At 40.6% G+C, this 16,460-nt stretch overlaps 1 protein-coding gene across 1 annotated transcript in view; it reads right to left on the minus strand.

Annotated features, from left to right (window-relative positions):
- LOC122798818 overlaps positions 1-16,460 on the minus strand; it is a 638,969-nt gene that overhangs the window by 63,228 nt on the left and 559,281 nt on the right. The window contains exon 8 of the mRNA XM_044067941.1: positions 4,075-4,323. Coding sequence (XP_043923876.1) covers positions 4,075-4,323 — 249 coding nt within the window. The remainder of the gene's footprint in view (positions 1-4,074; positions 4,324-16,460) is intronic.

Here is a 16,460-nt window from a genome sequence, read left to right on the forward strand (position 1 = left end):
CCATAATTCCCTGGACATTTCTTCCCACAATATTTACTTCTCTGGACCCCTGTCTAGCAGGGTGACTGACATGATCCCTTGGGTGAATTTCCTATCTCCCATCCAATCATCAAGGTTCTTTCTGAAGAGGGCCAAGGAGGCGCTCTGCTTGACATGTATGGGCAGTCTGTTCCAGTGTATGGGGAGTCTCTGGGTCAGGAACCTATCCCTCCAGCATGTTTTTTTCATAGTGATGACAAGATTTAGATCCCTGGAGCATGTGGCTCTAAGGGATTGGGATTTCTTTAAATGTAGCATGTTCAATAGCTCTGGGTTTGATATGGCCTTGTATGTTAAGCAGAGATTGCCTCTGAGTAGACGATATGCCACAGAGGGACAATGACCTCCTTTTTTCTGGATGAAAAGCCCTTAGTGATGAGGTGCGCCGCATAGAAGGATTTCCTGACTGTTGTGGTGATGTGGTTATCGAAAGTGAGACCACTGTCCACCTGTGTCCCTAAGTCTCTCATCAAACTTTTGATATTTAGTGTACTGCCACGTATGTGGTAATTCATGGGTACATGTTTTTTTCCAAAGTAAATAACTATACATTTCTTGCATTAAGCTTGAGCCCATGGCTCTGGCACCAGGCATCTGTTTCTGTAAGACCCTTTTGTAGAGTATCCACATCATTTGGGGATTCAATAATGGCTCCCAGTTTGCAGTCATCTGTTAGTGTTGGCCTGTACTTCAGAGAAGTAGATGCCAAACAAGAGTGGTCCCAGGACTGAACCCTGAGATACTCCACTTGTCACTTGTCTGGAGCTGGATTTGGAGTCGGCTACTTTTACAGTCTGAGTTCTGTCAATAAGCCAGTTGGCAACCCATTGAGTGACATAGGGATTTATGCCCAGCTTAGTTAGTTTATGTATGATTCCAGAGTGGGGGATGGTGTTGAAGGCCTTGGCGAGGTCCAGATACGCTGTGTGGACCGCCTTACTCTCGTCCACAGCTCTGGAGACTGATATGAAGAAGTCAATCAGATTCAGGAGACAAGATTGGCCCTTCACAAACCCAAACTGGTTGGGGTCCAGTGTTTGAACGTTGCCATGTCTTTGTTTATAAGTCCATGATAATGCGTTCCATGCCCTTGCAGATCAGGCTTGTCAGACTGATGGGATGGTAGTTCCCGGGATCCAAGGTGGATCCCCCCCTTGTGGAGTGGGATAACTGTAGCTGTGTGCCACTCAGTGGGCACGAAGCCTGAGGTGAGGCTATGATTAAACATGACACTTAGGTGAGGTGCCAGTTCATTTTGTAGTTCATGTAGTACACAGCCTGGGATGTCATCTGGTTCCATGGATGCTGTATTCTTAGCTTTGCAGAGTGCGGTTTCTACCTGTGTGACATTGATTACCGGAATTTGGCAATCTTTTGGTATTGAGATGGGCCCTTTAGGGGGTGAGAGGGGGGGGGTGAAGTTGGCACTAAATCGATCTGCCAGGATATTGGCAATATCCTTGGGATCAGTATATTTAATGCCATTCTGTTGTAGCTCAAAGCAGATCTGAGCATTGCCATTTAGATTCTTGGCATAAGTATACAATGCCTTGTGGTTGTCCTTGGAATCTTTGGCAATTTTATTTTCGCAACTAGCTTTTGAGGATTTTATGAGGGATCTCAGCTTCTTACTGAGGCTGGTGAGGGAGCTTTTTGCATCCTGGGATTTTCCTCTTTTCTGCAACAGTTTCTTCCTTCTGTTGTATAGTTTGTTTATAGCAGGGGACCACCAGATTCATTGCCTTTTTTTGGAGAAGAGCACCTTGGTTCTGTTTGGGATGGCACGATTCATGCATGAGTGGATGTGCTCATACAGTGCCTTAGTGTAGGATTCTGCAGTCGAACTTTCAGATCCCGTCTGCATGGGTGTCATGAAGTTTGTCACTTCTGACTTCAGCAGCATGAAGTCGGCTTTGGAGAAGCTTTTTAAGGAGGTTTCCTTACTGGGGGGGTGGGGGTGTGATGTGGATGTCAAGGGTGATTTGCTTATGGTCAGACCTGACCAATGAGGGGGGTGACCACTAGTGTAAAGCATCTATCTCCCATGTTGATAATGACCAGGTCTAAGATACTGGAGTCCCTGGTGGGAAAATGGATTAGTTGATCCAGGGCATTGGAATTTATGAATTCCAAGAACCACTGGGAAAAGGAGTTGGTACCTGAGTAGTTTTCCCAGTTAATGGCAGGGTAGTTGAAATCACCCAGTATTAGGGTGTTTTATTGTATCTTAATATTTTCCAGTGTGTTTAGAAAGGTGTAGTGAGAATCTTGTGGCATGATGGGGGATCTGTAGCAAGCTATAATTTGGATTGCAGTCTTACCTAGTGTTAGTTGCACCTGGAGAATTTCAGATGTATTGTGTTGGGCAACTAGCCTGGTGGTGTGAATATCTTTGGTGAATATGGACACTCCTCCACCTTTAGTGTTTCTGTCTTGGTTTTGTGGCCGAATAGTGTGGTAAGAGTTGTAGCCTGGTATTGCAGGGTTGCTCTCTGGAGCCTTGAACCAGGTCTCAGTTACTGTACAGATATCGATGTTCTCCATTTTTAGGAGTGCTTCGAGAGAGTGCATTTTGAGGTTTAGACTTCTAGCATTGAGTAGCATTACCTTCAGATTTTGCATGCTTGTATCTGTTATGGTGGTGGAACCTTGTCTAAAAAAGGCAATATAGGGGTGGCAAGAGCTTTAGCCAGTAACCTGAATCCCAGGGTTGACAGGTGCAGACCATCTCTAGCAAAGCATCGTGGTTTGTCGATCATGTCTTCCCAGGCTGACAGATACTGGATCCACTTTGAATTACACCAGAAGCTTAGCCAATTGTTGAAGTCAGTCATTTTGTCCTTATACTGTGGTATCATTCTGGGCGAAGGCAGGATGGTACTCAGGGCTAGGGTCATACCTGCCTGGGCCACATGATCCGAGAGCTCTTCCATATCTCTTTTCATGTAATCCAGGGAGGTACGTCTCAAGTCATTCACTCCAGCATGGACAATGACAGAGTCATATTTGTACTTGTTGTGGAGTGACTTGAGTGCATGCGTTATGTGGCAGATCCTGGCACCCGACAGGCAGCTGACTGTAATTTTCTCCTTGTTCAGCTTGGTGAGTGGGACATCAGTGTGCCTGACTACAGAGTCACCTATGACTAAAGTGTTGGGTACATTGTCTTGCCTTAGGGGCTGTTGTTGGGTGGCACACTGGTGTTGTGAGCTATGTGTCGCTTTGGTTGTGACTGGTGTTTGTTTGCGTTTCAGCTTCGGAGGTCTTTGTTGCTTGGGCAGGTTAATGTTAAGGGCCTCTGCATATGTGGGTTTAGTGTTGCTATGTGTGGGTGTTGATGGTGTGGATTTCTCATATTGGAAGACCAAAAGCTTGTTTAATTGAAGTGTTCTCAAGAGTACATTTTTTGTGTGTGCATGTAGATGTCCAAATGTTTATTTGTTGCAGATTTATAAGAAGCAGGGGTATATATATATATATATATATATATATATATATATATATATATATAATTAAAGCAGGAGTAAATGTAAGTACTTTGCATGCTATCCTTTATGTTATTAGATACAGCTGTCTGACTTTAGTGGGTCAGGTTTGGACAAGCATACTCTGTCAACCCTTCCATCTTTCTAAAGAACAGACCAACAGTGCAGGAATGTGACATCTAACAGTCACTCTGTGACTGGCAAACATTAACTGGACCACAGTTACACACAGCTAATGTTCTACTTAAAGAGATATATCTCAATATTGGCCTCAACAGTTGTGGCTAATCATTCCACAAGAAAAGAATGCAAAATGTGCCCTTTCCAAATAGCATAAATTCACTAGTAATGCTAAAAGAATCTGCAAGGAGTGTTTTCTGTTAGAGGTGGCTTGCTGTGCAGAACTGATATTATTGTTCCAGTGAAGACTGACCCGTTGTCATGCTGAAGGCTATTCACCCTTGACCATATAACTATCTTACAGTTAACCTTTCTGGAGACATGAGTGCTTCCATACAGTATGTACCTTTACTGAGAGACATTTACTTACTTCAGCTATTTCTTTTTCGTTGCTCTGGTGTGGGCTCTGCTCATTGCCATTCTGCTGCCCTTCACATTTTATGGCTGCTGGGGAATGTAACTTCAGCTCAGCATTGGCAGAACTGGGGTCATTATCTTCATTTTCTGATGAAACATAGTTAGATGCATCGCTGTTGGACATAATGGATGATTTATCGTTCTCTGGTGCACCACTGGTTAACTTCTCCTCTTCATTCACTGTAAATTGGTCAGCTTCTCCCTACATACAAAAATACATATTTAAGGTGTTGGATGATTATAGGCTGTTAAACTTTTGATTGTTCAATTTTTGAAGACATGTTTCTACATGTTCTCTTTTTCTGCTACTCTGTAATTCATTATTACATTATAATAGCATTTAAAATACTGTGCATTGACAAGTGTCATGCATACAGGCGCACAAATAACTATCAATAATTTATAAGTGATTGAAGTAATGAAAAAGCTTGTAGAGTGACAAATTATCCAGAGAATGTCACAGGCCAAGCGTCAACTGGTCTATTAATAACAGTTCCATATGGGGCCATATTTTGACAAGTATAATCGGTAGTATGACCTACCACATTAGTACATGCTAGCATAATGAGATCTGAGGAAGCCCTTCACTTCATTAATAGAAATGGGTGAAAGCACTTTAAAATAATTTTTGATAAATGCAAGTTGAGGCACCTAATTTCACTTAACACAACTTTCTTTTTGCATTACTTGCGGAGTCACCCCTTTTTATGTGGTATTTTTATGTGGGCAGATGTATGTATCTATTTGCATTTGTCTATGTTTAAGTGTCTGTATTTGTGTATGTGTGTACATATATGTATGTGTACACACACACACACACACATATATATATATATATATATATATATATATATGTGTGCATATGTGTGTATATGTATATATATATATATATATATATATATATATATATATATATATATATATATATACATATGTGTGTATATGTATGCGTTTGTATTTGTATGTGTGTGTGTATATATATATATATATATCTATATATATATATATATGTGTGTGTGTGTGTGTGTATGGATACCTATCAGATTATCGAAGTTTCAAAACTTCAAAAGTCATATGGTCAAGACCATAAAATCGATGTTTTGAAACTTCAAACGTTTTAAATGGAGAAATTTTCCCTTTTCCACAATGTAGTGCCATCTCATAGTTGGTAGATTTAATTAGCAGGCCCTGCAAAACATTAAAAATAGAGTTTTTTGTTTTTTATCCTTTTTAATGTTTGAAGTTCCGAAACTACGATCATATGGTCTTGGGCATATGAATTATTAAGTTTTGGAACTTCGATAATCTGACATATATACCAACGAAGATGAAAAACAAGGTGTACAAAACAGTGGTGTGACCAGCACTACTGTATAGTTCAGAAACATGGGTAGTAAAGGCACAGCATTTGAGGAAGCTAGAGGTGATGGAGATGGAGTGCCTGAGTGGGGTGGTAGGATACACACTGTGAGACAGGCAAAGAAATTAGGGCATCAAAGCATAAACCAAAGTACTTCTAATTGCAGACATTGTCAAAGACAACAGATTACAGTGGTTTGGGTACATGTGCAGAAGCATAAAAGCAGAAGACAATCTGATGAAGAAGATCTACGACAGACAGGAAGAAGGAAAAAGGAAACAAGTGCATCCAACAAATTCCAACGCCCTGGATCAACTAATCCATAGTCCCACCAGGGGCTCCAATATCCTAGACCTGGTCATTACCAACATGGGAAATCAATGCTCCATACCTATGGTCACCCCCTTGTTAGTCAGGTCTGACCATAAGCTAATCACCCCTAACATCCACATTCCACCCGCACCCCCCAGTAAAGAAACCACCATAAAAAACTTCTCCAAAGCCAACTTCATGTTACTCAAGTCAGAAGTGACAAACTTCATGACACCCATGCAGACGGGAACTGAAAGTTCAACTGCTGAATCCTACACTAAGGCACTGTACGAGCACATCCACTCATGCATGAATCGTGCCATCCCAAATAGAACCAAAATGCTCTCATCCAAAAAAAGGAAGCCAATCTGGTGGTCCCCTGCCATAAACAAACTTTACAACAAAAGGAAGAGAGTTTTGCAGAAAAGAGGAAAATCCGAGGATGCATAAAACTCCCTCACTAGCCTCAGTAAGAAACTGAGATGCCTCATAAAATCCTCCAAAGCTAGTTACGAAAATAAAATTGCCAAAGATTCCAAAGACAACCACAAAGCATTCTATAACTATGTCAAGAATCTAAATGGCAATGCTCAGATCTGCTCTGAGCTAAAACAGAATGGCATTAAATATACTGATCCGAAGGATATTGCCAATATCCTGGCAGATCGATTCAGTGCCAACTTCACCCCCCTCTCACCCCCTAAATGGCCCATCTCAATACCGGAAGATTGCCATATTCCAGTAATAACGGCCACAAAGGTACAAAACTCACTCTCTAAAGCCAAGAATACAGCATCCATGGGACCAGATGACATCCCGGGCTGTGTACTACATGAACTACAATATGAACTGGCACCTCACCTAAGTGTCATGTTTAATCATAGCCTCACCTCAGGTTTCGTGCCCACTGAGTGGCGCAGAGCTACAGTTATCCCAATCCACAAGTGGGGATCCACCTTGGATCCCCGAAACTACCATCCCATCAGTCTGACAAGCCTTATCTGCAAGGCCATGGAGCGTATTATCATGGAACTTATAAACAAAGACATTGGCAACCTTCAAACACTGGACCCCACCCAGTTTGGGTTTGTGAAGGGCTGATCTTGTCTCCTGAACCTGATTGACTTCTTTGAATCAGTCTCCAGAGCCATGGACAAGGGTAAGGTGGTCCACACAGCCTATCTAGACCTTGCCAAGGCCTTTGACACCATCCCCACTCTGGAATCATAGATAAACTTACTAAGTTGGGCATTAATCCCTATGTCACCCAATGGGTTGCTAAATGGCTTACTGATAGAACCCACACTGTAAAAGTAGCCGACTCCAAATCCAGCTCCAGACAAGTGACAAGTGGAGTACCTCAGGGTTCAGTCCTGGGGCTGCTCTTGTTTGGCATCTACTTCTCTGAAGTACAGGTCAACACTAAGGGACTCTGGCTAACAAAGTTTGCAGATGACTGCAAACTGGGAGCCATTATTGAATCCCCAAATGATGTGGATACTCTACAAAAGGGCCTTACAGAAACAGATGCTTGGTGCCAGAGCCATGGGCTCAAGCTCAATGCCAAGAAATGTACTGTTATCCCCTTTGGGAAAAAGCATGTATCCATGAATTACCATATAGGTGGCAGTACACTAAACACAGAAAGTGTGATAAGAGACTTAGGGACACAGGTGGACAGTGGTCTCACCTTCGATAACCACATCGCCACAACAGTCAGGAAATCCTTCTGTGTGGCACACCTCATCACGAAGGGCTTTTCATCCAGAAAAAAGGAGGTCATTGTCCCACTGTACTCATCCCTCATTAGACCTATTATAGAATACAACGCCCCATTTGGTATGTACCTCTCAAGACATCTGCAACAACTGGAAAGGCCTCAGAAATACCTCACTAAAAGAATCACAGGCCTAAAGCAGATGCCCTATGCTGACCGCCTTAAAACTCCAGCTATACTCTGTCGCATATCGTCTACTCAGAGGCGATTTCTGCTTAACATACAAGGCCATGTCAAACCCAGAGCTGTTGGACATGCTACACTTAAAGAAATCCCAATCCCTCAGAGCTACACGCTCCAGGGATCTAAACCTTGTCATCACAATAAACAAAACATGCTGGAGGGATAGGTTCCTGACCCAGAGACTCCCCAGACTCTGGAATAGATTGCCCATACATGTCAAGCAGAGTGCCTCTTTGGACCTCTTCAAGAGGAACCTTGACGATTGGATGGGAGAAAGGAAATTCACCCCAGGGATCACGTCAGTCGCCCTGCTAGACAGGGGTCCAGGAAAGTAAATAATGTGGGAAGAAATAGCCAGGGAATTGTTATGGCTAGGCTTGTATAGGCCCTAGGGCTGATAGCCTAGTACCAACCTATGAACTGTGTGACAGGGGACATATGACAGTCAGGCATTACTGTCAAAGAAGGTAACACAGTCGCACTGAATCAAGAGAGATGGTGACAGTGACACCATAACCCTATGTATGTGTGTGTGTGTGTGTGTGTGTGTGTGTGTGTGTGTGTGTGTGTGTGTGTGTGTGTGTGTGTGTGTGTAAGTCACCTACATATGTGCTTTATGGCATGACACGTGCAAATGCACATAAAGCCTGATAAATATGAGATTTCTGGCTTTAGTGTCATCATATGCTTTGATATAAAGACTGCTGCAAAACTTTTGTCATTAAAAGAAAAGAACCAGTGTGTTACTAAGATGTAGAAATGTGACACTGAACATTCATTCTGTAAGACATATTAATGGTACCAGAACTATATGTACCTGCTGACAACATAAAACCACAGAGTGCAATAATGACTCAATATTTAGGGTACTGTTAATAATTTCAGAACAGAAAAATGCAAAGGCATTCTTTACAAATATGAGGAACTGAAAGAGGTAATACTGTTTGTTGTCACAAATCTACTACAAATGATAAAATAATCACCATTACTGTCAAGGAGGAGTTATGTAAGCATTTTTCTATTACAGGAGGATTTGAGCACAGAACTGTTATTAATTTTCCCATGAGAACTGTTTGATTATCATACTGAAGACATCTAACTATGGTACAATTCGCCTTTTTGAGGACATGAACATTTCCATACAATTTAAATCAACATATTACTGTAACTTTGCTGGGAAGCCTTTAGTTTCTTCAGATATGTATTTCTGATGGTCCTGGTGCTGGATCTGCTCCCTGACATTTTGCTCCCCATTATGTTTTACACCTTCTTGTGAATGTGACTTCAGCATACAGGTGGCAGTATTGGGGGTCTTTGTTTTCATTTTCTGATGATTCACAATTGGTGTCCTTTTTGTTGTGTTTAATAGAAGTTTTACAATAGGATCTTAGGAAGTTACTAGGCTATTGGCCCTAAGGCCCTTACAAGCCTAGCCAAGAATTTAGCTCATGTTCTGACAAGTCAGCACCCGATGCCCCTGTCCAGCATGGACACAGGTGGAATCCCAGGGGTGTATTTTCTGTTCCCCATCCAGTTATCCAGGTTGCGCTTAAAAAGGATTAATGAGGTACTCTGCTTGACGTGGAGAGGGAGTCCATTCCACAGAATGGAGAGTCGCTGGAACACAAATCTGTCCCGCCAACAAGTTCTATTGATGTCACAGACCAGGCTGAGGTCATGCACATGGGTTACTTGAGTGGAGCTTGACTTGCGGATATGCAGCAGTATCATCAAGGCAGGATCTGAGATTGCTTTGTATGCCAGACAGAGGTCACCTCTGAGGAGTCTGTATGAGACTAGACTAAGTAGAGGGACAGGGCCTTTAGCCTGTCTGTGTAGGGTAGATGTTTGAGGCCCTGGATTCTCCTGGTGAGGAACCTCTGTGGCCTGTCCAGCTGCTCCATGTGCCTTGTGAGGTACATGCCGAAAGGGGCACTGTACTCAATAATGGGTCTTATAAGGGAAGAATTCAGGGATGTTATGACCTCCTTGTCCCTGGATGAGATACCCTTACTAATGAGGTGGGCCATGTAGAAAGCTTTTCATACAATGGAGGCAATATGGTAGTCAAACGTCAGTTTGCTATCAACCTAGGTGCCCAAGTCCCTCATGACTGATTGAGTGCTTAGAACCTTGTTATTAATGTGATAATTTGTGGGGACATCACTCTTCACAAAGGGGATGATGATGCATTTTTTGGCATTCAATTTGAGGTTATGTTTCTGGCACCAGTCATTTGTTTGGGTGAGACCCTCTTGGAGGATGTCCACATCACTAGAGGGGATTGATGACAGTCCCCAGCTTGCAGCCATCTGCAAACTTGGTCAGCCATGGCCCACTGGTTTTAGCCTGCACCTCAGAAAAGCATATCTCAAACAACAGAAACCCCAAGAACAAACTGTGGGATATGCCACTCGATATGTGTCTCCTGCTTGAGGTGGCTTCCCCTATTTTGACTAGGTGGGTTCTGTCAGTGAGCCAGTTTTCTACCCATCTAGTAACATACGGATTGATGCCTAGCTGAGAGAGTTTATCTATTATACCCAACTGGGGAACAGTATTGAAGGCCTTGACCAGGTCAAGGTAGGCAGTGTGCACCATCTTCCGCTCATCCATGTCTCTGGTGACTGTCTCAAAGAAGTCAACCAAATTTATCAGGCATGACCTCCCCTTGATGAAACCAAACTGTGTGGGATCAAGTGATTGGAGGCTGCCAATGTCCTTGTTAATCAGGTCCATGACAATCCATTCCATGGCCTTGCAGATCAGGCTAGTTAGGCTGATGGGTCTATAATTTCCTGGATTGGTGAATGCTCCACCTTTGTGCAAAGGCATGACAGTGGCTGGCCTCCACTTGGCTGGGCAGAAGCTAGTACTTAGTCTTTGGTTGAATAGGGTGCATAATGGTGCTGCAAGATCCTGCCTGAGTTCATGTAGGATGCAGCCTGGGATGTTATTGGGTACCATGGAAGCTGTATTGTTTGCCTTTGAGAGGACAGTGATGACTTGCTCCTTAGAGATAAGGGGAGAGGGGGGCAGGTGCTAGGGAAGTCCTGATTTGCTGATGGGGGACAGAGGGGTGAAGTTTTCACTGAACCTGTCTACCAGCAGGTTGGCTATGTCTATGGTGTTTGTGTATATGGTGTCTTTGACCACCAGTTTTGAGCAGATCTGAATGCTTCCTTTGAGACTGCAGGCATATATGAAGAAGGTCTTATGACTGTCTTTAGTAGATGTGGTCAGTTTGGACTTGAAGTTTGCTTTGGAGGATTTCACTAGTGCCCTTATTTGCTTGTTCTGGCTACGGAGAGATTGCTTCCAGTTAGGCATCTGCTCCTTCCTGGTACTTGACAGCAATTTTTTCCTTTTATTATAGAGTTTATTTATTGCAGATGTCCACCAGACAGGTTTACTCTTCTTGATGAGGAGGATTTTGTCCTGTTGGGTATTCCTGATTCCATGCAGCTATATAATGCTAGTACTTTGGTATAAGTTTGAACACATGTGCCAGTTTCTATGGATGGGGGGCTGTGAAGCTGTTTATACCTTCCCTCATGAGTAGGAGGTTGCACTCAGCTTTGGAGAAGTTTTTTGCTTGATCCTAGCTGGGTGGGGGTTCGGAGGAGATGGTGACTTCGAAAGTGACCACTTTGTGGCTTTGCGGTCAGATCTTACCAGGACGACACTGTAGGAATGCTGCAGTGGTTACTCATGTTATACATATGTTTATCATTCTCTATAGTGGCCATGTTTGACTGTGTCTCCACATTCTCTCTAATATCAGAATGGTCAGATTCTCCCTAAATAAAAAAGCACATTTTAAGAGACTGAATGGCTGATATTGAATCTTAAACATCCTTTTGTTCCTTTTCCCGGGAAACAGTCCCTGACAAAATGTTATTTACATTTTCTCTATTTCTAAACCTTTTGCTACTGGCAGTAATAAGTACAAACCACAGAAGAAACAGAAGTTTTCATTAATCTCAGTATAACTACTTAAAATTTGGCACATTTTGCAGTCTTCTGCCTGTGTGAGACAGACATTTAAATATATCAGCTATTGAATAAATTAAATGTTTAACAAGGGTTACAGCTCAAAATATTAAAACACATTTAACTGAAAAGTTTTAAGGGGTAAAAAACATTGAAAGTACAAAACATCAAAAGCACATTTGACTGAAAGCTCATTTTTATTGTGTTTGTAAGTTGCAGTCTGCAAGAAAATGAATGTTTCTTAACATGTTTATTAAAATATCACTTAGGACATAGGCACACACACATTAATAGTAAACAAAACAAACCATATCAATACTTTTTTATTTACACTCATTATACAGTAAATTTATTTCATTATAACAACTGTCTTGCAGTCCAACATTACACAAATCACTCAATTCTTGCCTTCCCTTAAACCTCACTGCTCCTTCTCCTGGCATTATTAAGCATGCACTGTTCCCATAAAATCCATGTATTTCTATGTAATTTGCTCATTCCCTTTTCTAAAGATCCCTCTTCCAGTTATTTTTATCTATTTTACAATGTTCAATACTTCAAATACAGTTGGCTTAGATTTTGATTTCCATTTTCTAGTAATTGTTTTTTTTTTTTTTTTTTTTTTTTTTGGCAGCCAACATGATTAACCTTAATAAGGCCTTAATATATCAAGATAATTCAGATCCTGTGTCCCAGCTCAAAAGAATCATTTCATTAGTTATGGCCATTTGCTCCCTCAATATATCTGACCGAATTCTCTGTAGGGGATTTTTAAAATTTGAAATCTCAATACACCAAAAACATATTCCCAGTTGTTTGTTTCTTCCTCATCATACCTCCAATCCATTTAAAGTCTGCTTGGGGTATAAAATACCTTTGCAAACACTTCCAAGCAAAAATCCTGAACCTTCCAGACTTTGTTGCTTACTTGGGGGCCATAGATATGTCTATCTATTGTTCCCTTGTAAAACTGCTTTTCCAGTCTCTCTACCCAATCTTTCTAACCTCCCCCAATCGAGTCTTATAGATGTTATAGAACTAGCGTTCTTCAAGAAGGTCTATCTCTGACTAACAAATGGTACCAAAGCCATGCTCTTAAGCTCAATGCTAAGAAATGCATAATTATACCCTTTGGGAAGTTGACCTTCCCGGTTAATTACTATGTTGATAATAGACCCCTAAGTGTTGATCCAGTGGTCAGGGATCTGTGTCTGCATGTAGACACCACATGGTCCTTTTATGTTGTGCAATTTATAAGTAAGGGCATGGCATCTAAGTCCAAAGAGGTCATTATCCCACAGTACTCTGTCCTTATCAGACCAGTCATAGAGTACAATCCTCCCTTCGGTATGTACCTGACCAGGAATATTCAGCAGCTGGAGTGACCTCAGAGGTTCTTTACAAAAGGAATACAAGACATAACAAACCTGCCTTATGCAGATGGCCTTACAGCCCTTTCCCTCTACTCAGTCTCCTATAGATTGCTGAGGGCTGATCTATTCCTGGCTTACACTGCATCCACAAACCCCTCACTTATGTATCTCCTACATATACATAAGTCAAAAAGTACCAGAAATACAAGGTCTAGGAACCTGAATTTTGCCTGTGACTTAAACAGAACATGTTTTAGAGACAGATATGTGTCCTAGAGACTGCCCCTCCTATGGAACAGGTTTCCCATCCGTGTGAAGCTGAGTCTGTCTATTACCCAGTTTAAGCAGAACTTAGACCAGTGGATGGTGACCCATGTCCCTTATGGACAGAGGTGGCTTATAAATGCCTGGCCCTCAGTGTCTTATTTGGATACAGGACATAGTTATTCTTTTGGGAAAACTTGGCTAGGCTTAGAAAGGCCCCCTGGGTGATTAGACTATTAACAATCTATGAATCTATGAATTATGCAATATTTTATATGCCCAACTAATTATCTGCTTTTTACAGCAACTTTTGCTCTAGATTTGACTGAAAACTCTACTAGAAGAGGCCTTTAGCTTACAACTTCCCTTTCCATTTCCCTTTCTCATTGTTTATACTGTGATATCAATCTCTGATTGTGAAAGCATCCTCGAAAATAAAGTCCAAACTTTCTCTTTACCTTATTTTACTCTGTTACCTTTCCCTCTCTAGTTATTTGCTCCCAGTACCTTCATTCCTTTGACATTTTTCTCTAGTAAATTCCAGGCCTCTTGCATATTTTCTGTACCACTACATGCAGTCACCCTTACAGGCAAAATCTCCTTTTTCCCTTCTCAAGTTGGCTTAGTTCTTAGAATACCTTCTGCAACTTTATGATTATAATATTCTATATGGTGGCTATTATTCTCCTTAAGGATCTACATCCAAAACCCCACTCTCTTGCCTTATTTCTTTAACACCCCCACTGCATCATCATCCCCTTTCACTTTGAATTATAACCTTCTGCTTGTGTTATGCATATGAACCTTAACTGAGTAGCTGTAAAATATCTCTTAAAATCAGGTAATCCAAAACTACCTTGCTCTATTAGAAGGATCAACTTATTGCATTTAACTCTTGCCATCTTTCCCTCCCAGATAAATTACTTCAACTCTTTATTAATTATTATCCACAGCTTTTCTTTTGGTTGATAAAAATATGACTGACCTATATATACAACTAAAGGGACTAACAACATTTGCGCTGCTTGCATTTTACCATTATATCCATAAAGAAGAGCTTCCAGTTATTCAGTTTTTGTATTATTTTTTGTTTACTCTCTTCCCACATATCCTTAATGGCCATAACAGAAGCCATTTTAATTGCCACCCCTAAATACTTCATCTTATCATATCCTCATAAATATGGGTATTACTGACCCAAGTAATGTGTAGGCGCATAATTTACAGCAATAGTCTTTGTTTTATCTTCATTGATTTTATATCCTAAAAAGATCTGAAACTGTCTCAAAATCTTCCACAACACTGAGATATCTTTTTGTGGATTTATCAAGTACAAAATAATATCTTCTTCCAAAGCCATCTGTTTTTGATTACCATACCAATTATATCCTTGAATTTTTGAGTCCCTTGTTTTCTTTGCCAATGGCTCTAAATGTAAAGAAATTAACTAAAGGGAAAAATAATACCCCTGCCTGGTTCCTCTGTTCAAATGCAACTTATCAGAGAGGACCCCTCCCACTTTAATTCTTGTCTTTGATCCTTCACATATCCTCTTACTTAATCTTATTATTGTATCAGGAATGCAAATGCTTTCATTGTCCTACTCATAAAATCCCAGCTTACTCTGCCAAATGCTATATCTGCATCAAAACCCACCAACAACAGCAGTATTTTCATACATTCTGCTTCTCTCTAGATCATCATTGTTCTGTTAATGTTGTCAAATGTTTATCTGTCCTCCACAAAACCACACTGATCCATAATTATCAATTTTTGTAACATATTTGCCATTCTTTTAGCCAGTATTGACATAAACACTTTATAATAAAGGTTTAAAATTGAAATGGGAGGCTGTGTCAGATGGGTCTTTATCTTCTTTGTGTAATAAAGCCACCACCATTTTCTTCAAAGATGCTAGTGCTTCCCCTCCTTTTAAAATACTATGAAACAAAATCTTCCAGATCTTTATATCACTTTCTTCCCACCAAACCTCCAGTCTTCCACAGCAGTACTATCTGTTCCTGGAGACTTTCCTGTATATTGATAATACATCACCATTTTCTATCTCATCTCTTCTTATCTTAGTTATTAGTTGTTCAACTACATCTTCCTCTAACCTTGGAATAACTAAGGCTTCCATAAATGCTTCCAGTTGTGCAGTTTCTTGTTTCCACATTCCTCTGCTTTACACAAAATTTCATAATATTTCTGAAATATCTCAAATATCTCTAGCTGATCTCTAGCTATGCTCCTTGTCATAATCTCTCTAAGTTTGGAGACCACCCTTCCAACATCCTGTTGCCTAAGTCATTGAACTAAATGTTTTTGTGCACTTGAGTTATCAAAAAACAGCAACCTTTCATATTATATTATATTATTATATTATCATGCATATTATCCAAATACTACCTTATTTTCTTTTTAACACTCTTCTTTTTCTGGAAGAGTCTCCTTATTCTGTAATAATTTAACCTTTGTCAGCCTCTCTAAATAATTCCTATTACTTCTTAACCACATCTCTTTCTCTTTTATTTCTACCCTATTTTTAAAACTCCATTTTCACTTTATCCCACTCCCTAGCTGTTCCTTCTAAGAAATTCCTATATTCCCTAATAACTCTCAAATAATTGCCACTACCCATTCCTTAAAGTCTTCTTTTTAATGGGTAGGTGGGAAAATGCCAGTGCGTCATTTTTACTTCATTACCCTGCATTTTGATTTTAGTTTTTATTAGTGTATGATCTAAAATAGCTAAAAATCCAAAAGTAGCAGGGGGAATCCACACACAGAAACAATTTATTCCAAAATGAACTGACGATAAAAGTAAGCACTTTCGTCTTGTCTCTGTGGACAAGACTTCCTCAAACTAATGACATAAAAAATTACACAGCTGTATTTAACTAAAAAAATAAATAATTAATTAAATTATCACATGACAACTCATTCCATGGAGATTAAAAGGTGCAGCACATCCCTACCAAAAATATCTGTATTACCCACCAAGGCTAAGGTGTATTGAACACACTATTGCACGAATCACCTTAGCTAAAAATATTCCACAAATAGATAAATACCCA

The sequence above is a fragment of the Protopterus annectens genome, chromosome 3.part1 (genome assembly GCF_019279795.1).
Source record: "Protopterus annectens isolate FY-2018-M chromosome 3.part1, PAN1.0, whole genome shotgun sequence".
NCBI classification, from domain to species: domain Eukaryota; kingdom Metazoa; phylum Chordata; order Ceratodontiformes; family Protopteridae; genus Protopterus; species Protopterus annectens.